Genomic DNA, 23346 nt, shown 5'->3' with positions numbered 1-23346 from the left:
CTTTCATTTATGAACCCAACCAAACAGCTTTTTCCTATAGAAAAGCAATAAAATCACTTTCAGTTAAAATTCTATAGGAAAATATACTGCATGGTCTCTGGATATACTTTTTTTTCTTTGCTGTGAGTTGCATTTTAACTCCCTAGGATATATTGCAATCACCCTGGCTAAATGCATGTCAGTAATGTTCTCATGCAGCAGCACAGTGAAAACGTGTATGTTTCCATTTCTAATGCACATTGAAGCATAAAAGACTGGTCTTTCGTCTTTGTGTCTTGAGTGTTGCTCTTTCATACATCAGCCTCTCAACTTCTTTGAACTGCTGCAGGTTTTAAAAACTGCCAGTTGGAGGCACATTTTCTGTCTTCTGCCAGTCTTGTTCTGCCAACCTAATTGACCTAAGTAAGATATGAATTGATAATAGTTGTTCCTGAAAATCACTCAGTAATGGCATTTTAAAGTCTCTGACTATATGAATTTTTTCAAGGAAGGGAAAGATAGTTTATAGCACACAAGACAGGAGGAATCTACAGCTTCCTGTGCTACTTTTACTCCTTCAGAGCACAGAGGAATAAAACACAGATGCTAAAACATTTTTCACAAAAGCCTATTCTCATTTACAGAAAAAAATTGAGGGAAGTAAAACTCACAGGTTTTTCAGTTCAAATAATTCCCACTCTAAAATATGAGATTTAGGCAGTAATATTTTCAGTTGACAGCTCATGCAGTTGTTCCAAGCTTTCCTACTCGCTTACTTTCTCTCTCCCTCTCTCTCTAAAAATTTCTTTTCATCTTTAAAGCAAAAGCTCCCTATACAGGGGCAAACTTTTTGATATTTTATTTCTAGCATTTTCTTGCATGAGTTAATTATCATTCTTTGTTCAGGAATGGTGTCCATTCCCTGATCCCACCAAAACAAGCAAACACTGAAAACCACCAGAGCGGAGTTGCTTGGAATGTATTTGTAGTATGGATTCTCACTTTCATTTTAGATCTCAAAGCAGGATATATTTCTTTAGGCTTTTATTTATTATTAGGTATTTATTTAGGCTCTTTATGTAACACCGTTTGTATGTAGTGGTTTTTCCTATGGACTCTGCAAACTTCACCATTAACGAGTTAGAACTCAAGGTGGCAGCAAACACCATCAAAGCACTCTTTCCAATATTTCAAGTAAAATACTCTGCAGTGGATGACAACAATACAACTATGCCATATGGTAGTAGTCAAAGGGGACCAAAGTTTTCAGGAACAGAGGCAGTGAGAGAGTTCTGCCTTGGCAAAAAGATGCTTTTCAATCAGAGCAACCTACGTAAAGAGCTGACTGATTAGTCAGTGACAATGCAAGTCAAGATAGGTTTAAAAAATAGCTTTGGATTTAATGCAGTATTTTGTGCACTCTGCAGAGTTATTCTCAAGGGTACTTAACTGTTGTGTGGTAATTTCCAGATGATTTTGCAAGTAAAATATTAATGGCAAAAACATACAAACATTCTCTATATCAGCAGCAACTAAAGTTAGGTATTAAATGCTTTTTTGTGTATGCAGTTTCACTGCTTTGAAAACTTCAGAGAAACTGCTTGAGGAATGCATAATGCATTGCTAGTTAAAACTTGGAAAACAAGTATCTTGCATAGCAAATTGGACAGAATCTTTCTTCAGTGGCAAAGTATAGGATTTACAGGTAAAGAAACTTTTTCTTTCTTCAAGTCACAAGTACCAGCTCTTAGTACTAAATTCTAGGACAGGACTGCCAGTTTAATCAAAAATTAACGATTCTGTGGCCCACACAGTAAAAAAACTATTTTGATGCTTGTGAATTATAGGAAGATAGGACCCAAAAGATCCATGATTCTTAATATACTACAACTAGTGAGCACTTTTCAAGCAAACCATGAAATTTAATGATTTGTGAATGATGCATAGTCGCTGAACAGATTATTGGTGAAAGAGGAGGGCTGCTGAGCCACCAGTTATAATAACAGTAACTGCATTCTATTAATATAATTTTTGGGTATGGCATCTTCAAGAACTTGTTAAGTCTAAGTGCTTTGACACCTTAATCTCCTATATTTTTTTCTAGATTTTTCTAGGTGTGAACATTTAGTCAATTTGTGGGCATAACATTGCAAATGATTTTTAGTTATTGTAAAATAAAAATGTCAGAGTAGCAAGTGTTCTTCATGCCTGAACTAAATAGCTTTAGTTGTAATTTAAGGAGACTGAATGGAATTGAGAGGGGTTTTCTATTTAGGAGAGTGTCAGAATAAAGAGACTTTGTGCCCTGTTTTGACTTGAAGTGATTATACAGTCACACACTGAATCATGCAGGTTGTTTTGGTTTTGATGGGGTTTTGGTAGTTGTTTGTTTGTTTGGGGTTTTTTTTTTTAATAAAAGCAGGGTGTAGTGGAGAGCTATTGAGGGAGTTTTGGTACTTTAGGATGCTGGCTCCTTTTTGTTGTTGGGTGGAGGGCTTTTTACTTAGTCTGCAGGGTTAGTTTTCTGTGTCCTGCATTTCAGCTGGCGTCATGTTGAGGTAAGACCAGACCATGATGGCAACTTTGGAATAACTCCAAAAACTTGTTGGTTGAAGTTTAGTCTAAGTCAAGAAATATGGTTAGAAAGAACCAGAAGCACAAAACTTGAGTGGTACTAGTTCAGGCAGAGTAGCACTAGAATCAAGAAAGAATTAGTATAAAATGCTAAGGAAATACAACTGAAAATTTATATGACTTGTCAGATAGTTTAGAATAAAGAGCTTTTAGATGAGTAATGCAGATCACAGATGTTTGAGGTAACAAGTCAAATGACACGAGTATTTTCAGAGTTGGCTTAACAGGAGAGACGGATATAATTTCAACTTTCCATTAATTTTCACACCAGTTTTTCTGATCAAAGAATAGTGTTGAAATACTTGTTTCTTTGTGGTTCTGTAATTGATGGAGAAAAGCATTTTCTGAAAATGGCACACACTGTTTTCCACCTCTTGTGCAAGAAGAGGGATAGGTAATTCCATTAATATTCTTGTTAGTAACTGGCAAATATATTCTCCTGTATCCATGAAGGATGCTGCTCTGTAACTCAAGTGCCTCTCCCATGAGCAGTGGGGAATGAATTTTTATGCCATCTTGCTTGATGAGAGTAGTGCAAAAACTGTGCCAAAGGGAGAGGACTTTGAACAAAGTTCATACCTGATATCTAACATCCTGTGAAGCATCCATTCATGAAAAGATGAGACTTCTAGCAGTAAACTTACAAAACCCTTTCATAATTTTTTTTTCAGACACATATGACTTGATCAGACCTTAAATAGATTTCCTAAAGGCCTCCGTAAGATTCCAGCTGACCATAGATCAGAGATTTCTTTGTCCAAAAATGCAGGTTTTCAGTTACTGAAGTAGAATTATTGCAGAGAAAATTTAGGTATTTTAGACAAATCATGTTTTGCTTGAGAAGCTGTGCAGGTGGGTTTGTTTAATTTAGCAAAACTGATAAGTGCATAATTAAAATGAAAATTGCTTGAGCACTAATTCCAGTTGTAATCTTTACCTTAGAAAATATGCATTCACACTGTGTATATTTAAAAAGATGTGTTCAGTTCTAAAATTACCACATAAATTACATAGCAATGTTAATGAAGTGAAAAATATATTAACACTCATTCCTACAGTTTTCATCCTTCTAAAATTATGATTTTATCTAGAGATTTTGTTTAGCGATTAAGATAAATACATTACATCTTTCACATTATGAAACCAATTCTGCAAAGCCTCTGCAAAGTTTCAGTTGTTGTAAGACTAACCTTGTCATGTCATTGGGGTCTTAAATTTTGTTCCTTTAGTCACAGTTGTCATATGACTCTAAAGTTATACAAAAGTTGACACATTTAACATTTGTGCAGCTTAGTGTAGAAGATGTCATCAAGTTTTTTGCTGCAAGAATAGATTTGGTGGGAGAGAACTGCTGTGAACTATTTAAAGATTAAACGAGGACATCTATTTGCCACTCAACACAAGAGATGGCTGCATATTATTCATTGAATATTTTACAGCCCTAATCTTTCAGGCTTACTGTACACAGTATTATTTTTCATTGTTTTATCACTCTAAATATTGCTTGGTATTTCATGGCCTGTTTCTGTCTTTTAGGGTGAACATTTTAAAAATTTCCTTTAAAAGGAAAAAGTTTTTTATACAACAACGGCAAAAACATGTAAGTAGTCCTCTAATTTTGTTTTGCTCCAGTGACCATATTCAATCTTTTATATTGAATATAACCTACAAACTACTGATCAAAAGGCTCTGTTGGGGTAATGTGCCTTTGAAACTCTGTTTTGTTAACTTGGTCTTGCTATTCTGGTCTGCTTATTCCCTCTCTTTTTCCCTTTTATTGTTTCTTTTCCAACACTGAATCCCTCTACTTTCAGTCTGTTAGACTGTATCTTTCCCATGGAGGTTTCTTCTCCCTTGGAGGCTTGGAGTAAATGCAGATCTCCATCCTTTGTCCAATATCTATTAATATAGCATATTTCCTCTTTTTCATCAGCATCTGCTACTCTTTTCCTTGTTGCTCTCCCTGCCCTGTAGAGTTCCTTAATACAGTGAATCTACTAAACAATCTACTAAACAACTGCTTGGCCCATCTAGAGTTCTCACTCTAGGAGGAGTTTGTGAGGTCCCTTCAGCTTATGGGGCTCAGAGCTCTGGAAGAAAGCAAGGTTTCTGGAGGAAAGGAGAGCTTTGCAGATGAAAAACATGAGGTTTAAAAGGTGAATAGCCCACCTCCTGCTGTGTGTAACGTGGAGGGCTTTAGGAGTTGGCAAATTATGTGAAGATAGTTTATAAAACAGATGTAAAATTTTTCAGCTGTTAAGAGATGACTTCTGTTTGTTGCTTTGTGCTCTTTGCAGAACAATTGAAATATTAGTCTAATGGGGAAGGAAATCTTGATTACTGATTATTACTGTGCTGCCACAATATTAAAAAAAAAAAAAGATTTCTTTTTTACAAAGAGCATAGATTGTTTAATATAACCGAAAAAAAAGACTTCTTAGAAACTAGTGATCAGCAGATGTATGCATATTTTAATTCAGTTGAGGACAAAACTTAGTAAAAGTTTAACTTGTACCTAAAGTTCATGGAGGCTCTTTCTGGTAGTACACAAGCTCTTAAATTTATAGGAGCTGTGTTACAAGACCACCTCTTGACCCACATAGATTAGAAGGTCTGCTGAACACAGCTTTCTCTGGAGGCCTTTTTTTTTTACCCAAAAGGAAAATGTTTTCTTCTTTTTTCTCTTTGTTGTGTACTCCTTTTTTCCCAGTTTGGTGGACTCTTTGAAATTTGAAATACATGTAACTTTTCAGGATTCACATTTAAAAAGAGTTAGTATCCAGAGATAGTGGTACTGCACTAATGCTTGCACACACACATAGCATGCACAGGGCGTGTCCTTACACACTGCAGGGGAATCTTAAGGGCTTTGTTCCTAGCTGTAAGTTTGTAAATATGTTGTTTTTATGCAGACATGTCACAGTCTGTTCATGTATATTTCACTGCATGAAGAAATGAGTGGTTCATAGACCATTCTACTCACTTGTGAGTATAAACACTTGCAAGTAGTAACTTCTTTCCTGGGTTTGAGGATTAAAAATTTACTGATAAATAATAATTTCAAAATCTAAATATTTTCTAATATACAGATAAGTACAAGCTTTCAGACAGCAGTTTCCAAATGTGTCTGTGAGAATAAATGTAATAACAGAACTCTCTGAGAAGGATTTGTAAAACAGGGCTTGGAACTCAATTTTAAGTCTCTTCCAACCCTAACAATTCTATGATTTTCTGAAAATGAGTATACTCACAGTAGTTTTGTAATGTGGAAGAATAAAGTGTCAATATAGAACTATCTGTGGACTTAATGTAAAATGTGTGTGTTCATTACATAAAGACTGCTGTCAAAAGTAGAATTTTTGTCTCTGGAGACCTGTGTCACTTTTGAAGAGAGCAGCAATCTTAATTTGTTCAATTAAACATTTGATAAATGATGACAGTTCAAGGCTCTTGATTCTTTTAGCTTACCTTCTCTTAAGTGATCATAGTTCTTTGTTTCATAACCTACAGAGGTGACAGTAATGCACGCAATGTCACACTTAAAGAGCTACAGAACTGTAAGAAAAGTTCTTACAAGGCCAGCTGCATAATCCTTCTCAGTTCATGTGAAAAAGCAGACCAGGTGTGCCACTAAATCTGTAGGTACATCCATCCTTGTCAGCCCCCTTTGTTTGAAATTTAGGGCATCAAGCGTGCAGTGCTCCAGTGGTATTACTTGGAAAAGCTTGCTGGTGCCATGCAGTGGGAGAGAGGGGCGTGGAGTCCTAGGGGTTTCACCAGAATAGTGGGGTTCTTGAGAGGTGTGTGAGGGCAGCTGACTGCATTGGTGTCAGTCTTCAAAATAATCAGTTTTTTGCTTGGAAAGACAGAAGCAAATAGGTAAATGAATCTGGAAGTAAGGAAGATGAAAGAGTGTGAGGAAAACAGAGCAAATATGGTATATTCTAGGCAAGGTTTGACTAAAGATGATGAGAGTGCTGTAGAACCTCTTTTATATCTTATATGTTGTATGTAGATTCTTTACAAAAAGAATCTACACAGATTCTAGAGAAAGTTCTCAAAAGCAATGGATTTGCAGTCCCCTGGGATGTTGCATGTTTCATTGATTTGTTCTCATTTCATTTATTCAATTTTTCTTTCCTTATGCATCTTTTCTGAAAAATCTACTTATCTCAATCTTTCCCTTCTACTCACCTTCTCTTTTACCCTCCCACTGCTCCAGTCTGTTGTTCAGCTACTTGATTAGGAGTATGCAGTATTTATTTTTCTACTGAAGAGCCAAATAAGGACTGGGGAGCAAGACTGATGAATCAGTGAATGTCTGATGCTCATGACATATAGGCTTAATGAGGGGTGTAGGATTTAAGGTAGGAATAGGAACTATGCTGTTTACAGGCAACATTTTGTACCTTTCAGGAATGAAATTTTATTTTCAATGTGCTTATCTAATGCTTAAAAACAACTTCATTTGCTGCATACTAAAATATATCTTCACTTTTTATGCTGTAGATATTTTCAGATTTTCTGTTAATGGAGTAGGCATACAACTGATGCAGAAATTCTTCCATATGCTGAACTAGCAAAACATTCTAATTATGTGGAATTGTTCCCTTTACCTAAAATTTCTCTAATCCTCATTTTTTGATAATCATGAAAATGCCATTCCTATAGAATTTGAGTTGAGAATTATGGTGGGCATCAGATCCTTTGATCCCACTAGAATTCTCCTCACCTTTAAAAAAGTACACTGATTTAACAGCATAACTTGCAAGGTGGCCTGTTAGTGAGGCAGGTTGTTATTAACAAAAGATTATCTTAGTCTAAAAATTGAATAATTTTTTTATGAAACTTCTCAAAATATTTTTTTCTAGCTTAAATCCATATTGAAACTTTCAGCCCACTTAAAGGCTGCTAAGAAGGTTCTGTGACAACAGAGAAAGCACACTCATAACCAGCAAAATTAATTGCTGCTATCAAACCTAAATTTAAAAACAGATATTAGATGTACTTAGTTGCTTATCTTTATACTGTAGCTTCTCAGTATAATTGAGATGTTTGGATAAAATAATTTTTGTGGTAATTGAAAGGCCAGTGCTTCAGGCGAACAAAAATATTTATACACTTTTATTTGTCTGCTGGAGTAGTAAAACCCTTCAAGTGGTATTCAACCAACAGAGAGTATGTCAGAAATAGTATTTGTCATTAAACCCTTGTGATGTATGCTTTACGTATTTCAAGAAACTCTGAGTTAAGATTTGCTCTGCTTTCCTGCTTTATTTTATGTAACTACTAAGAAGCAATTGTGGTGAACTGACAAATTGTTACCAGTATACAAGAGACTCAAATAACAAACCCACATCTTGAAAGGAAATACATTTTAAATGCTTTAATGGATATAGGGAAAATGTTCCTTGAAGACTGTAATCAGTTAAATGTTTTTCAATGCTTATGTAAAATCAAGAGGAAATCTTTTTCTCTCTGTCTCAAGTCTCACTGTTTTTCTTAAAAGCATGTCTGAAGCCACAGATTCTTGGGACTAGACATGAAGTGATTTGCAAAATGCAGGATTGGTCTCAGATAGTTGTCATTTGTAAAAGGCTACCTAGAAATAAAAAGAACACAAGAAAAACAGATTGAGTGTACCAGCCAAAATGGTTTGTAGTTACTTCCCAACAGGATTGTTGCTGTGAACAAGCAAAAGGTTGCCTGTCTAATTATATGTTGAGATGTCAAAATCAGTCATAATTTAGAGGAGTTAGGAAAGATGAGTGATGAAAACGTGTTTTTTCACTAAGTGCTGAGCTATGCTGGCAATTGACTCAGGTCTCATGTTACATTTATTTCTACTCTTTGCTTTGCTCTCATTCCACTTTCTTTCCATCAATAACTAGATTAACTAACCAAAGCTTTCTCTTGTACAAAACTCTTGGGATAAACATTGGTGGCACAATTACATTGTACTCACGTTTCACTGGCACTTTGGCTCTGAAGTTACTTGTGAGAGTTTGCATCGAGACATGCAAGTTTTATATTCTGCTGCCTTCTGAACCTCCTCATTGTGACATCACATTATCATCCAAGCAGGAGTGGATTTCTACAGCAGTCCCAGCAGCTCCAGTCCCATCACAACTATTTTCTTTCCCCAAAGAAAGAGCACTGTTAACATCTTCAGTTTCTTCTGAAAGACTGTCAAGAATATGCTTTTTGTATACTTATGGCACTTGAAAGAACATTATTGAATTGAAGCCTTACGTGAAGAGTTTGAATTCAAAGAATGAGGGTTTTTTTTTCTTTTGAAATTGCACCCTTAATGGAATGTTCTAAAGAATTTTGTTTGTCTTAAGAAGTCAAAATCTCACTGGAAACCTGAAAATATATTTATCAGTATAACATGATACTCATATATACAAAATTTTTACAACTCTATACTTAAATGTTTTATTAACATTTCATGAACTTGTAAAGTGCACATTTTGCAGTTTGGAATTTCAAATAGTCACAGAGGTATTTTGGTCATCTCCAGCTCAAAATCTACTATATGCTGTTTTTTTGTTTGTTTGTTTGCCACAATGTATTTTTCATGTTTAAGCTTAAAATAATTCTATTGTTTTTTTATGACCTTGTTTACTGTTTCATCTACTTGTATTTGTTGAAACATGGTGTTCCCTACTGTTGCAGAATGAATCCAGAGAGCATATTGTTGCCTTCAACATGTTAAATTACAGAGCATGCAAAAATCTTTGGAAATCTTGTGTAGAGCATCACACATTTTTTCAGGCAAAGAAGTCACTACCTCATGAAAAAAAGATATTATCACATTATTGGACTCTGGGTTCTAGAAATCCAGCAAAGTAAGTATTGTGTGAAAGCACGTTTTGCTCTATGATGGGAATGGGAGGATTTGTGTCAGTAATAGCTCAAGTTGGAGTGGCAGAGTTCAGTCCTGACAATAGCTTAACACAACTATATATGAACCATTTGACAAGTTATATGGCTGTGGTTTCACTTTCTGCAGTGTAATCTCCTTACAGTAGAACTTTTCTTATGACTGCCTCAAAAGGTGTTTGGATCTAAGTTTTACTACTATTTATTCAACTTGTTGCTTCAGTCTGAAGTATAAAAACACTGGAAAGGAAAAATGTCCTGTAGCTAATGATCCGGTAAGAAAATTTGCAGAACAGAAATGTTTGAAATGTTTAGCCATTAGTGTCATGTGCACATTCTGTTTAATATGTTAGGGCAATTTCTGGAGTGCATAACACCAACCAGTTATTACTGACACAAAGATGAAAAACTTTCTTCCATTCAGGTATTCAAGATACCCCTGTTGTGACACTTCTAATCCTTTATTTGTCTCATTGGATTCTTCTAGTTACAGAGCACTAGAACCACTAGTTTCCTAGTGTTGTCTAAGATCTAGTTACCAAGAAGTAATTCTTTAGAGCCTGTGATTTTCCTATATGAAGCTGGGATTATTCCTCCCCTATGCAGTAACTGGGCTCTATTTTCATTGAAGTTAAGCTGCCAGTTTATTGTCCAGTCACATGACTTTGCAATGTCCTTCTCCATTTCTTTGCAGTTGGCCCTTATTTTGGCTATCCTGTGTGACTTTTTTTTACACTGCTCTTTTATTTTAGGGGCTTTTACATTTTTTTGACAAGTATCAGTCACAGCTATTTCTTCCATTATGTTTATTTGTTCTGTTGTTACATTTATCAGCAATACAGCTCCAAAGATGTCATGTCCTGTGTCTTCAATGTCTCATCCATCCCACCCCCAAAAAACATTCTGTATTGAAACATACTAAAAATATTTCATTTTAATAGTGAATGAAAAAGAAAGTCTTGTGTCATTGTCTTCCCTGAATGAGAGATTCTGGGGGGCTTCTTGAACCGTTTGGTGATCTGTAGACTCTCTAGAAACCTGCTTGTTCTCATGATTTTTGGAGAAGTATTTTTGTTTTCTTTTTGTTCGTGGGTAGTGAGTTTTTTGTAGTGTGTTCACTTAACAGTTTAACTTTACATATAATTTGTCAAACTGATTTTCTGTCTTCTATTGGATAAGCTTCAACTTCTGAATGATATCAACATGCTTCAAATGGCTTCTCAGACTTTGGTGGCTTCCTGACTTTTCACACTCTGATGTCTCTTAATACTGCAGAAATTAATACCGAGTGCACTGGTATTGCTTGTAAATGAAGCATTTGACCTTTGAGGACAATGTAGGAATTCTGATAAAATGTTGTGCTTTCTGCTGGAGTATAATTCCATGTTTTCACCTAGTATTAGATAATAGCTGGATGATCTGGTTTCTAAGTCCTGGAAAAGAAAAGTAGTTGTACAAACAGTATTCTAATTTTATAACATTTTAAAAATCCCTTTTTTTAGAATTAACTCATTTATGGAGTGTTATGACCTTGTTTTTCCTGAAGTGGAGGTGTTGAGATGACTCAAAGTTTGTTGGATTGTCAGGTCCTGGAGTCCTTTATTTCTTTCAAATCCGCAAAGAGATTGAAAATCCTGAACCTCCTATAGGACAGATATATACACACAGGTATTCCACAGCCTTTCTAATCGTAAGAAAGAAAACAGTATGAGTTCCAAAGGGTACCAGTTTAGTATCATTTCATCTTTTTACAAAACATTTTATTTTTGACACATCTGCTGTTACAGTTTCTTAATAGTCTGTAGCATACAGGACAGTTCTCATTGTTGATCTGAATTACTAAGAAATAATTATTTTCAAATAATTTCAATGCTCTGAGGCATTGTCTGTACTGTACTAATTCCTTACTTAGACTTCTAAGGAATCTCCAGAGGAAGAATCAGTTATAGAGACACCTTCCATCAGCTTAGGATAACCTCTTTGGCCTTATTTATACCAGCAGTAAGCATGAATTTTGGGATCTACATGAGGAAGAAGTAACTCAGCAGTCACTGCTGTGAAAGGCTCCTTAACTACACAAGAAGCAACAGTAATTTTGAAAAGCTTTGAGTGGTTCCTATGAACTCAGCAAATTATTTTCTCAAAAGATTTAAGAAAAATTGTGGAAGAAATCACTTCTGAGGTCATATTTCACATATTGAAAATTTTTACTTTCCGACTTCTTTATGATTGTGGAATGTTGTAAGATTTTCCATGTTCCTTTTCAAGGATGGCTCTGAGCTTATGTGGAAGTTACACAACCAAAGAAGAGATTCTGCATTCTCTCTTATGAAAGGGAACAAATTTTTGCATTGTATAAATGAAACAAACACAGACAAACCAAACCACAAAACCAAATGTGCACACAAAAGCTCCACTGACCACAACGTGCAGTCCTGGAGGTTTTAAGATTGACTTGTATTCAAGAATTCTTTTCATGCAGCTTCCATCAGCTTTGGAGGGTGTGACATTCAGGTTACCATCTTAAGTATCACAGGTTTTCCTATGGAATTTATGGCTTTCTTGTTCTATATTCTTCTGTCCTTATTGAGGCAGATAGCCTGGCATTTATTGCATAATTTCAGATAGTTGCAGTACTTGAGTTACAATTTCTCATTTGCACATACCTGTGCCCTTCTTGATTCTCCTAGCTTAAGGTACTAGAAGCATTCCATTTAAATTAGGCTGCTCAGTTGTATGAATCATCTGTAAGCCTTGTTCAAGGAACAGGCTGAATCACATCTCCCAGATTCTGAGAGGTAAATTTTGGACTGAAAGCTGAATAACCTCTCCTAGACACATTCTCATTTCTTGTTGAAAAGCTTAAAAATGTTTCTGTAGTTTTCACTGAGAATAGCCTCAGAAATAGATAGGAGAAAGGAAGCATCATTTCCAGATAGTACAGTGCATTCCAGAAAGGCTTTGGCAGCCTCCCAGAATGTTTGCTGAGAAATATGCTGATATTTGGCATTTGAAGGGCAGCTACTTGAATTCAGGAGATTATTTATCTTCTGTGCCTTAACTGAAATATCTAGAGACATACTCTATAAGTGATTTTGTGGTTAAGATTAGGGGTTTAAGATTAGAATTAGGGTTTAGGGTTCTGGCTTCCATCACATAAGTTATGTTGCACTTCAAGTTGTCTGTGTTGGAAAATGCCTCGACAGCCACTTATGAAAATGAAAAGCTTATTAATGTGGAGTTCTTCACAATGCATTTTTCATAACACATCATCTTTTTCCAGTCTTTCCCTCTGCTCCAACTATGTAAGGCTTCTTTGAAAGACATCTGTTTCTGAAGATGATGAGTAGCTGGTACCTTATCATTGTATTCCAAAGTCTTAGAAAAATAAGATGGGTAGCGTAGCCAAAAGCTTCTCCTGAACTGATGAACTTTGTTTACTAAGCATGGACACATACATGGGTAGCTGATTGTAGTATGTAGATGCTTCATACCAAGTTTTTCTTCTGTTTTCTATACTTGGAGAAGCTTTTAAAGTACATTTAGAAGATGAAAGAATTGATTTCCTTTAAAATCATGAACAAGATATATGAAATACTTCAGTATGTATTAAAAAAAATTATGGGTTGCTTTTTCTTTTTCTTATATTAGCAATAAGTAATACAATGCAAAGCATGCTTAAGGTTTGATTTTCGCATAATAGCCACAGCTTTGGTAACATTTTTATTTTCTTTTTTTTTAAATGCTATGGAAAATTGAGACTTTTCAGCTCTGTAGTAAGATCCTTACTTAGCCTGCTTGCCCAGCTGCCCATTATGTACAGTTCAGGGCTTAATAGGCCAAAGGTGTTTTGTCTGTAACTAATAAATTGTTTCTTCCATGAGAAATCCTAGGCCTGTAAACTTAAGGGTGAGGAGCTTATCTCTCAGCTCGACTTGTGGAATGTTGTATAAAATTATGCGTAACAGTTAGTTTATCTCAATTTCATTCTACTTAAGATTTTCTTTATGCTGTGTATTTTGACTATTAAGATACTTTTACTGCTTTCCTGGCTGTGATTCTTATCCTGTTGCAGCCCTTTTCTTCTCAGATTCTTGTCAAAAGAAGCAGTCCAGACCTGGACATCCTATTTTCCTGTCTTTTTTTTTTTTTAATGGTTTATCTCTATAAGGAATACATCACTTAAAGGTGGCTTCCTTCCACAATAGAGTGTAATCTGGTTTAGCTCTTAATTGATGAGGCAGCAGGTAGAGGGTGAAGTTGTCCTGTGCTCACTGAAGCTCTTGCTGAATTGCTACCCCTTTGTGAATATTAACAGGGAAGCTTCACAACATATTACCTGTATTTGAACTGTGTTTTGTGAGGCACTTAGTTCAGTGCCAGTAGGGGATACTGAATTTCCTGTTTTCCCCTCTGTCCTCTTAAACACAATTGGGTTAAAAATAATTCTCAGAAAAAGTTATTTTTGCACAGGCTTCTGATAAGCAATGTAGCAGGGATTAACAATCACTTTTATTGTCACAAATGAGGGACAGCAAATGTCTCTGTGAGAATGTACATGTATAAGTAAGGAGGGGTAGGCACAAGGGGATGCTTTAAATTATGAAGTGGAATTTCATAGGCATATTTTATTTAATTTATGTATTCTATGCAAAATAACTCACATAAAGCTGTTTTATATCTTTTCAGGTCTGTAAACAACCAGTACTGCAGAAAAGTGATAGGTGGGATGGTTTGGAACCCGTCTATGAGACGATCCTTATCAGTTGAGCACCTAGAGACTAAAAGCCTTCCTTCCCGATCACCTCCTGTTACCCCCAATTGGTAAATCAATTTTCAGCCTTTTCCACACCTTCTAGCCTCCTACTGTTTCTAATTGTATGTGCTCTAGCAGAGTAATTATGTAGTGTGTACATATATATTTAAACATTTTTATTCTGAGAATGTATATGACAACAGAAGGGTGGGTGTCACCTCAACTTTAGCAAGGCTTTCATGCCAAAATCTTTTACCCAGGTTAAGACATTATGTTTCTGGATGGGTGGACAACAGGGTGGTTAAAAAAAATGTTAAAAAATGTACTAAGAGGGGAGCTGTTAATGGGTCACACTCAACCTGGACAACAACAAAAAGGAGATGACTGCAGGGGTTGCTCTTCAGACCATGTCCTGCTTAACCTCTTTATGACCTGGAGGAGGCAATGATATGCTTGATCATAAAGTTTGCAGATGGCACCAAACTGGGGGGTGAGTCAATAAGCCTGGGGCCAGGGCTGCTCTCCAAAGTGATCTCAATAATCTGGAAAAATGAGCCATTAGGAAATGTGTGAACTTCAACAGAGACAAACATAGTGTCCTGGGAAATAAGAACCCAGTGTAACAGTCTTGTCTGCAGTGCAGCTTTCTGGAAAACAGCCCGGTAATCTTTATAGGCAGAAGTGGTACATGAGCCATCTGGTATGCCCTGACAGCAAACAAGTCCAACCTGGCAGAATTGACAGAGTTGTAGATAGTAGGTCACTGGAAGTGGTAGCCCCTTTTGGCCCAGCATTCTCTAGATTTTATTAGAATGCTGCAGCACTTTTTGTCTGCAAATATAAAACAGACACAAACTGGAGCAAGCTCAGCAAAGACCACCAGTTCCGAGGTAGTCAGGAGGTTGGTGCACCTACCCTGTGGGTAGAGGCTGACATAGTGGCACATGTCCAAGCTGGAGAAGCAGGATTTTCCCAGATGCCTAATAACAGCCCAGAATTACTTAGGAGGAGGCCAGCTACAGGGTTGCGCCAGGTTTTTCACTACTGCATAGTGGTAGAATGGGGCAACAAGTATATGTTGAAATAAAGGAGGTTTTGTCATGATATAATGGAAAAACTGCTTCACCACATGGACAGTCATTGCCTGGGGAAGTTTTGTGGTCTCCATCCTTCAGATTTTTTGAGATATAAGTGAATAAAACCTTAAGCAGCCTGCTCGGGCCTTAGTTGACCCTGCTTTGAGCAGATTGGACTAGGTGACCCCCATTAGTCCTTTCCAACCAGAATTATCCTATGATTGATGTAATAATATAAATTGCATTTTACAGGGGGAGAAACACAAATTAGTTCAGTGTACTGAACTAACAGTGTATGATTGCCTAGTATACCATGCAGAATGCTTAAAAATTGATTAATTTGAATTGAGACTTACAGGCGTGGTGTGAAGATTCAGATCATAACTGCAATACGATAGAAGTTTTTCTTTTATAAAGTTTCATGAAATATTCTAATCTTCCTGCTTGTGTTTGTATTCTGTATTTTTAAGGCGGAGTCCTAGACTACGTCACGAAATCCGCAAACCACGGCACTCATCTGTAGATAACCTTACGAACGAGATTAGTTATATTACCGAAACAGAGGATGTCTTTTACACATACAAGGGCTCTCCAACGTCAAAGGACAGTGATTCAGAGTTCTCTCAGAACCGTAGTCCACAGAGGAGGTAAGGTCTTCTGCAAACAATCCATTGCCTATTTTGATTATTTTAAAAGCACCAAACAAAAAACCCAAAGAGCTGTAGTGTGAAACAATCACAATCAGTTGCAATGCTACAATGAGTTCAAACATGCATAAGCTTTATTTTGACCCATTGCTATACTGCAAATGCTATGACACAAGATGCAAGTCAAAAGCATACCAACCCTTCATCATTAAATAATACATAGTAGTTGAGCTATTAGTAAAATTAGAACTACTACTAAGGCATGTCTGTTCAAATCTGTAATATCCTGTTTCCTAGTAGCTTTTGCAAGCCCTTTCCTACCTGTCAGAAACTCTTTTTTTGTGGGGAGAAAGACTTAGCGAACTCTTTTAAGAGTTCACTCACGTTCCACATCATCATCTCAGCCTTGTCAGTTGAAAGAGGCATTGCATTTGAGTATACACAAGAATGTTATAATGCTGGTGGTCATCCATCTTTTTCTTCAGAGCAACTGTCGATGGCTTGTCTAAAGGCAGTGTCTGCTTTTTGGGTGTATTCCTTGAGGACCTACTTTGTTCTCCTCTGCATTGCCTTAACAACTGCTAGATTTGCTGCCAGTTGAAGCACCTGTCTTTGTGCACTCTGATTATTTCTTTGTTAATGTATTATATGTATAGCTACACTAATTTCTTAATGAATATCAGATTATCACAATATCAGCTTCAGAAATAATGTACGAAGTCATTAATTGTTCAGTCTCAAAAAGAAAACAGCTACCTTAAAACTTACAGCTGGGGAGAATGCTAAATATTGAAATGCATGTTCCTTTGTAATATTGCAAAAGAAAAATGGTTTTTAGTGATGCTTAGTGACTTTAAGGCGACGTATATTTTGAGAAGCAATATCCTAATGGAAGTTGATAGGACTCACCTGCCTCTGTGACAGTGTGCAGGAACTAAATATAGCTTTAAATTCTGATTGAAACTATTTTCTTTAAATTCTATAATAATATTATTGTGACATTATAGCAGAGAGTTTTCAATTTACAAAAAAAAAGGGAAAATTGACACGTTGTATGCATATTTGGATTTTGTCACTCTTTTGAGTATATTAAGGATTTTAAGTTTGTCACTTCATTTTTCTGCATTTCTGACTGGAAGGCAGCTGAATCGTAATAGTACATGTTAGTACAAATGGCTGTAGTAGCCATGGTAATACATAAAATTTAGGCCTTTAGATTTTGTGAATAGTAATACATAGGAAAACATGTCTTTGCTGTGTTTAAAGTTTGCAGATGATACACTTTTAGAAGTATTTTCTGAATAAAAATATTGAGAGGCAAACATAAGAGATGATTAAGGTAGAAGCTGTAGACAGAACATGTTGTGTTTTGTGACTGGTAAATTGTGTCCTGCCAGCTAGTACATTGTAGGACTTTTTATTTTCCTTTTTCTTTTCTTCCCCTGTAGTTTTCCTTTGCTTCCTGTTTCAGTTATCTTATACTACTGAGAATGGAGTGGAAATGCCGGCCTTCATGTCTTTTCTCAGACAATGAAAAAAAGGATGTTCTAAATTTGAAAATAGCACATTCATGTATTTTCTGAGCCCTAGTGACTGTGCTGAATCTTAGTAATAACACTCACTGTGGAGATTTTTACTGTTACTACCACATATAAATCATTGCTTTATTTCTTATATCTTATCCCAAATGCACTATCAGTTTTTTGGGTATGTTTATAATATTTGATACTCTGCGGGTAAATTTTAAAAATGCCTGCATAAATCTGAGTAATTAAATTCAATTTGTGTGTTTTGGAAGAAGAATGGAATAAATGATTCTTTGTTGTATTGACTGTTAGATTTTTGTGAAGTCAAATAGTCATTAGTAATTTCCCTTTTAACAACTGAGGTAAAATAGTAGCCATTAAAAAACCCCCGCTTTTTCTCTACACTGAAGTTGGTTAGTCCACATTTCAGTTTTTTTCCTTTTGCAATCTTACAATAGTTATTACTTATTTCACTTCCTTTGTTGAAAGATGCAAAGTGAAATTAAGTATGTTTATGTACAAAATCTTTCCTTCCATGGAATGCTGTGTTGGTGGGTGAAATCGTACCCTATCAGCTAAATCTGTTTTGTAAGAAAAAAGTTTACCTTGCATATCCAGTATTAAATATGGACATTTCCCCTGGGCTTTTGCCATATATTGAACAGGTCGAACCCACAGCTGGTTATTTTTAAAGGCAGACTGATGGACTTGTCCAGGGAATTCTTTTTTACTGCATTTTTTGCTTTGTCTAGCCTGGTATAGTGCTTGAAGATTACCACTGTTGCAGTCTGTCTTGATAAAGGTACCACTGCAGTTTCCAAATTTGGAATAAGGAGAGACTCAGAGATGTAGAGGAACAAGTCATCCTTGCTGATTTGCCTTCCCTGACACCACTGTGATCTGTATGCTACTGTGTCACTTAAGGGGCAAAGGTACAGGAAAAATAAAATAGTCATACTGAAGTATGTGACATTATTTCAATATCATATTAGGAAATTCCAAAACATCCTTGATTTATGCAGTAACCTTCAAATCAAACTTGGTTTTAACTGGGGCAGTAGACTAGTTGTTTTGGAATCATGCACTTTGACATGCTTGATCTTTTATCAGGTATTAGGTTTTTTGCTGAGAGGCTGCACTGGCCATCCCCAGTGCAAGGTCTGGTTCTTGCATTGGTAGCTTTAAAAAAGAAAAAAAATTAAAATGCAACTTAATGTGTGTATATTTCTTTGTACATGAATTCTTAGAAGAAGCTAAAAGAATAACTCCTTAAAATAAACTAGCCTGCCCTTTACCCTCAAGAAATAAGTGAAAATTTAAACTTCTATAATGATTTTGCTGGTGTTTTTATGTTAAGGTATTTGGTGTAAATTAAAAATGTCATTTTAAATGTTTCAATAATACACTTCTTGAACACTTGGTGAACTTGAAATACCAAGGTCTGCCACGAACACTTAAAGCCAATGTAACCAAATACTATTTATGGATCTTTGGACTTTATTTTTTCTTGTTTTCATTTTTTCCTTTCCTTTTTCTCAAGCATCTTTGGGTACATGAGGTGATACAGATGTTCACCCTTCACTAGGCAATGAGAAATGAAAACTGAAAACCACTGTTGTGTAATGCTTTTAACTTCCAAGAACTCAAGTGTGGGAAGCTGCATGGTGTTCTACCATTCAGTATGAAAGAGGAGTATACTCCACTCTTCTCTGTTCATGGACTTAAGATTTTTATGGCTTTGTGGGAAGACCCATGTTGTGGCCAGCACCTGCACCCGCCCCTTTACTGAATGTTAGTAATCTCGGGTTTCTATAAGAAAAGAAGGTGTTATGTGCAAAGGATCACTGAAAGAAAGAGTAATTTATTTTGGCAGGTCAAGATAATCTTAGTCATGTTACCTGTATAGGAGTTGTTTCCCCTTTCCTTTATATGTGGAGAAGAGCTTATTTTTGACCTTGTGAATTCAGGTTTAATGGCTTGTGCTTTTAAAAATATTTTTAAATTGTTTTTTTATATCATAGATTAAATTCTTTAGAGTGTTAATATAGCTGTTGTTTGCCCTCTTAATGCCTTTCTTCCTGTTTTTGAATGCACTTTTCTGAATGGGAAGGGTACTTGTCAGGAAGAATATATAAATTTGCATTGGTTTAGCCAGCAACCAAGCACCACGCAGCCACTCACTCATTCCCTCACCAATGGAATCAGAATTGCAAAAGCTAGAAAGCCCATAGGCTGAGATAAAGACAGTTAAAGAGGGAAAGCAAAAGCCATGCACAGAAGCAAAACAAAACTAGGAATTAATTCTCTGCTTCCCATGCGCAGGCAAGTGTTCAACCCTCTCTGGGAGATCAGGGCTCCCTCACATATAGCAGTAACTTAAGACAAACTCCATTACTGCAAGTTCTCCTTCTTCTGACTTCTTTTCCTCACTTTATACACTGAGCATGATGTCATATGGTCTGGAATATCGCTTTGGTCAATTGGGGTCACTTGTCCTGGTTGTCCTCCCAACCTTCCAAGCACCCAAAACTTCCTCACCAGCATGGCAGTATGAAACGCAGCAAAGGCCTTGACTCTGTGTAAGCCCTGCTCAGCAATAACAAAAATATCTCTGTTTTATCAGCCCTGCACAAATCCAAAACACAATTCAGCATAAATCCAAAACAGGGCCCTATACTGGACACTGTGAAGAAAATTACCTCAGCCAAAACCAGCACAGTATACAAGGTGCTAAAGAGAAAAAATAACTGGCTTGTTGGCTTGGAAAAGTAACTTGATAAGCTGTGTGGAGGAGGGTCTTGTTATCTGATTTGTATTCAGTTTCTCCTGTTCACCTTGTAATTAAATAAACTGAACATGTCTGTTTGGTTTGGAACAGCGGATTGTGTAGGAGCAAGTGTTTTGGTACTTTTTAAAGTAGATTTGCTGGCCTAAGAGAAAAGATTAGTGAAATTTTCTGTTGATTATTGTAAAACATATTTCTAAGTTATAAGGTATAGTAACAGTCAGCAAGAAAAGCTTCCTGACAGGTGAAATTATATAGATCATATATTTAGAGTCATACATTGATTGATGAGATAAATCTGGCAAGTTATTCACAGGTGCAAGCGTATGATGCATGAGAACCAGAAGGCTGGGGGAGTCGAGGAGGGGTTGGTCACACTGTTGCCTTGCTCTGCCAGAAGAGGATTATCAGGAAGATAGAGAGCCAACTCTTCTTGGAGATGCAGAGCAAAAACGTGAGGCATTGGTCGCAAGTTATAGCTAGGGAAATGCTCAGAAGATAATGGGGGGGCGGGGGAATCACATTTTGATTATTTAAGCCTTTTTATACATCAGCAAAAAGGTGGAGTTTTTTCCATCCTTGGAAAACCTCAAAACACAACATGGCAAGGACCCGAATACCCTCATCTAGCTTTGATGCCTATTCTTTGAATAAGAGTTTAAGTGACCTCTCAGGTTCCCTTCCAATATAAATTATTTTGAGTCTGTAATTCTTCTTGTTATAAATGCAATCTATCTCTTCATAAACTTTTGTCTGAAATGCTTGCAAAGCTATAAGCATCTTTCAATTCACATTGTAGAACTATCTTTTGCTAGTGATACAGATGGAATAACGTGTGCAGCCCCAGCGTTGCAGGGGAAGGAAATGAAATGATGAACTAATATACAAAACGGAAATTCACTTGCACTGTGCTATGAATTTCTGGAAGTGCACATATGTTCCTAGTGTGAGTGTGATGTATCATCTGGTGAAGGTATTGCACTGAAAATAGATTTCCTGAACGGATGCTGCATTTGTTCAATTCTTTTAGCTTAGCATTTGATAGACAATCACTGTGGCTGCATAGTGAGCTTTGGTGAATGTACTAAGGGAACACATCATTAGTTTAACTAAAATATGACTTTTCATGAGAGGAAAATTTTTGAAGCTTTACTGTTGGTAAAAGTACTCTTCAGATTTATCCAGCCGAGTCCCCATAGCTACTTTTTGGGTAGAAAATTGCAAATAAGTGAAACCCCCCCACCAATTTTAAACTGTTATTTATCCTTAGTACTTAATCATATACAGATATGATAATTTCTTTGTTTCTACAAAATCTGTTGCATTTTGCAAAATTCTGTTGTCCTTATTTGTGTACTTCAGCCTTTCTCAATGAAGAGATCCTAATACTAGACAGTGGAGCTGGGAATATTTCAATTAGTTTCAAATTAGAATTATAATGCTTCTACTAATAGAATTTAAGTTTTACATGCTTTTCCACCCAAATATACATGAAAATAGTATGTGTATATATTTTGCTTAGATGCAAACTTTGCTTTTTAAATATATATCCTTATTCAAATGTACTACACTTTCCTTGCCAGTTCAAAATGCAATAATTTTGCATCTAAATGGAAAGTCTCAAAGTTGAATTGCAAATCTGTGATAAGGCAAACCTGCAGCAATCCAAGCAGTTGCTGTGTATCAAAACACATGAAACTTTCTTGGCAAGCCAGTAAACTGGGTGCAGTCAATTGAGGCAATGCAGAGTAACAAAGTATCCCTTTAAGGTGATGGTAGCAGCTTACAAATGTGAATGACTGGAATTTCTAGGAAATCACTGAAAAGCTTGTGTATGCCATGAAGTCCTCGAGTTTTCTGTACTGTATAATCTCTTGATTATACAGTACGAAAAACTTATGACACCTTACACAGTTATTCTCTTCACAGAGAATAATCTGTGTGTAAATTCCTCTAAAAGGTGTTTCAGCAAATAGCTTCCACTTATTTTGCTTATGAATAAAAAAAACCCAGTGTAATGGTGAGTTTCAGAAAAGAGGTGATAATGGAAGTGCTGGCATACTCACTTTCCCCAGCCCTGCAGGTGTTACAATGAAAGAAGCTTTAAGGACTTCAAGAACAGCACAAGGGCAAAACCTACAGATGTTTCCTTCAGTTGTTTGTAAAGGGGGAGTTTTGCTACAGTGCTATTGTTTCAGTTGACCCTTTTCTCTTGGGGTTTTATTCTGCTGTAATTTATCATCCTTGGTTCTCAGAATAGCAAAATTCCCTGGTAGGTCACACCAAAATGAGGAGGAGGGGTCTTTCCTTAAAACCTTTCCATTCTGTCCTTTTGATAGTAGAGGAGAGTTAGACTTTTCAGGGCAAAGACCTATATTTAAAGGTAATTGTCAATAGATCAATCCATACTGAATGCAAGATTGGAATGGCATGATTTTAGTTATATTGTGAAGTGAGGAAGAGAAATTACCTCAAGTTTTGAAGAGTTTGCTTGTTTGCTGCACCAATGGAAAGCTTAATCTCCTTGCAAGGAAGAGCTCTCTTCCTTGATGAAAAAGTTGAATGGCTGGTCTGGTGAGTGTTGTCTTTTACTGACTTAAAATACAGTACCTTGTATGTTGTGAAATGAGGAATATGGCTTAGTAAACTGTGCAACACTGTGTAGCCAAAAAAAAATCACCTAGTTATTCATGTTTAGGGTATTTTATCATACTGCTGAGTAATTAAATTATAGAAATACTATTTAACTGTGTTGGAGTGCAAAATTCTGCAGCTCTAGCATGCTGACCTCCTGAGGATTTTAGGAAGACAGAGATGTACTGTCTCTGATGAATTCTTTTAGACGCTGAATTTGGTCACTTTTCTTCCAAAAATATTTGATCACCTTTCTTCCCAATTTAAAAGGTTACAGAACTTCCCATCAGTCTTTTAGAGCTAATGTGTTTGAATTAAATTGCAATAATTACAACAAATAAATCTACATCAAATAGTACTAAGAATTTATATCCTACATTCAATTTTCCAAAGGTAGAGATAATGAAAAAATTACTGTAAGTTT

The 23346-nt window shown here is 36.2% G+C and overlaps 1 protein-coding gene and 1 long non-coding RNA gene across 7 annotated transcripts in view; one reads left to right on the top strand and one right to left on the bottom strand.

Moving 5' to 3' along the window:
- Positions 1–23346, top strand: part of PTPN3 (protein tyrosine phosphatase non-receptor type 3) — a 119160-nt gene that overhangs the window by 61743 nt on the left and 34071 nt on the right. For 5 of the 6 annotated variants that reach the window (XM_064430036.1, XM_064430026.1, XM_064430046.1 and 2 more), the window contains 4 exons: positions 4150–4213; positions 9292–9464; positions 14188–14322; positions 15801–15977. In XM_064430036.1, the coding sequence (XP_064286106.1) occupies positions 4150–4213; positions 9292–9464; positions 14188–14322; positions 15801–15977 (549 nt within the window). Of the gene's footprint in view, positions 1–4149; positions 4214–8741; positions 9118–9291; positions 9465–14187; positions 14323–15800; positions 15978–23346 lie in introns of those variants that run through there. The other variant, XM_064430064.1, reaches the window with a different exon arrangement.
- On the bottom strand, positions 7985–8712 carry LOC135306355 (uncharacterized). The gene is made up of 2 exons (XR_010367153.1): positions 8579–8712; positions 7985–8215 (listed from the first exon to the last, which is right to left on the bottom strand). It is a non-coding gene; the product is annotated as an uncharacterized LOC135306355 (long non-coding RNA).

The sequence above is a fragment of the Passer domesticus genome, chromosome 1 (genome assembly GCF_036417665.1).
Source record: "Passer domesticus isolate bPasDom1 chromosome 1, bPasDom1.hap1, whole genome shotgun sequence".
NCBI lineage: Eukaryota > Metazoa > Chordata > Aves > Passeriformes > Passeridae > Passer > Passer domesticus.
The sequence above is the reverse complement of the archived record's forward strand: the minus strand, read 5'-3'. Positions and strand labels throughout refer to the sequence as shown.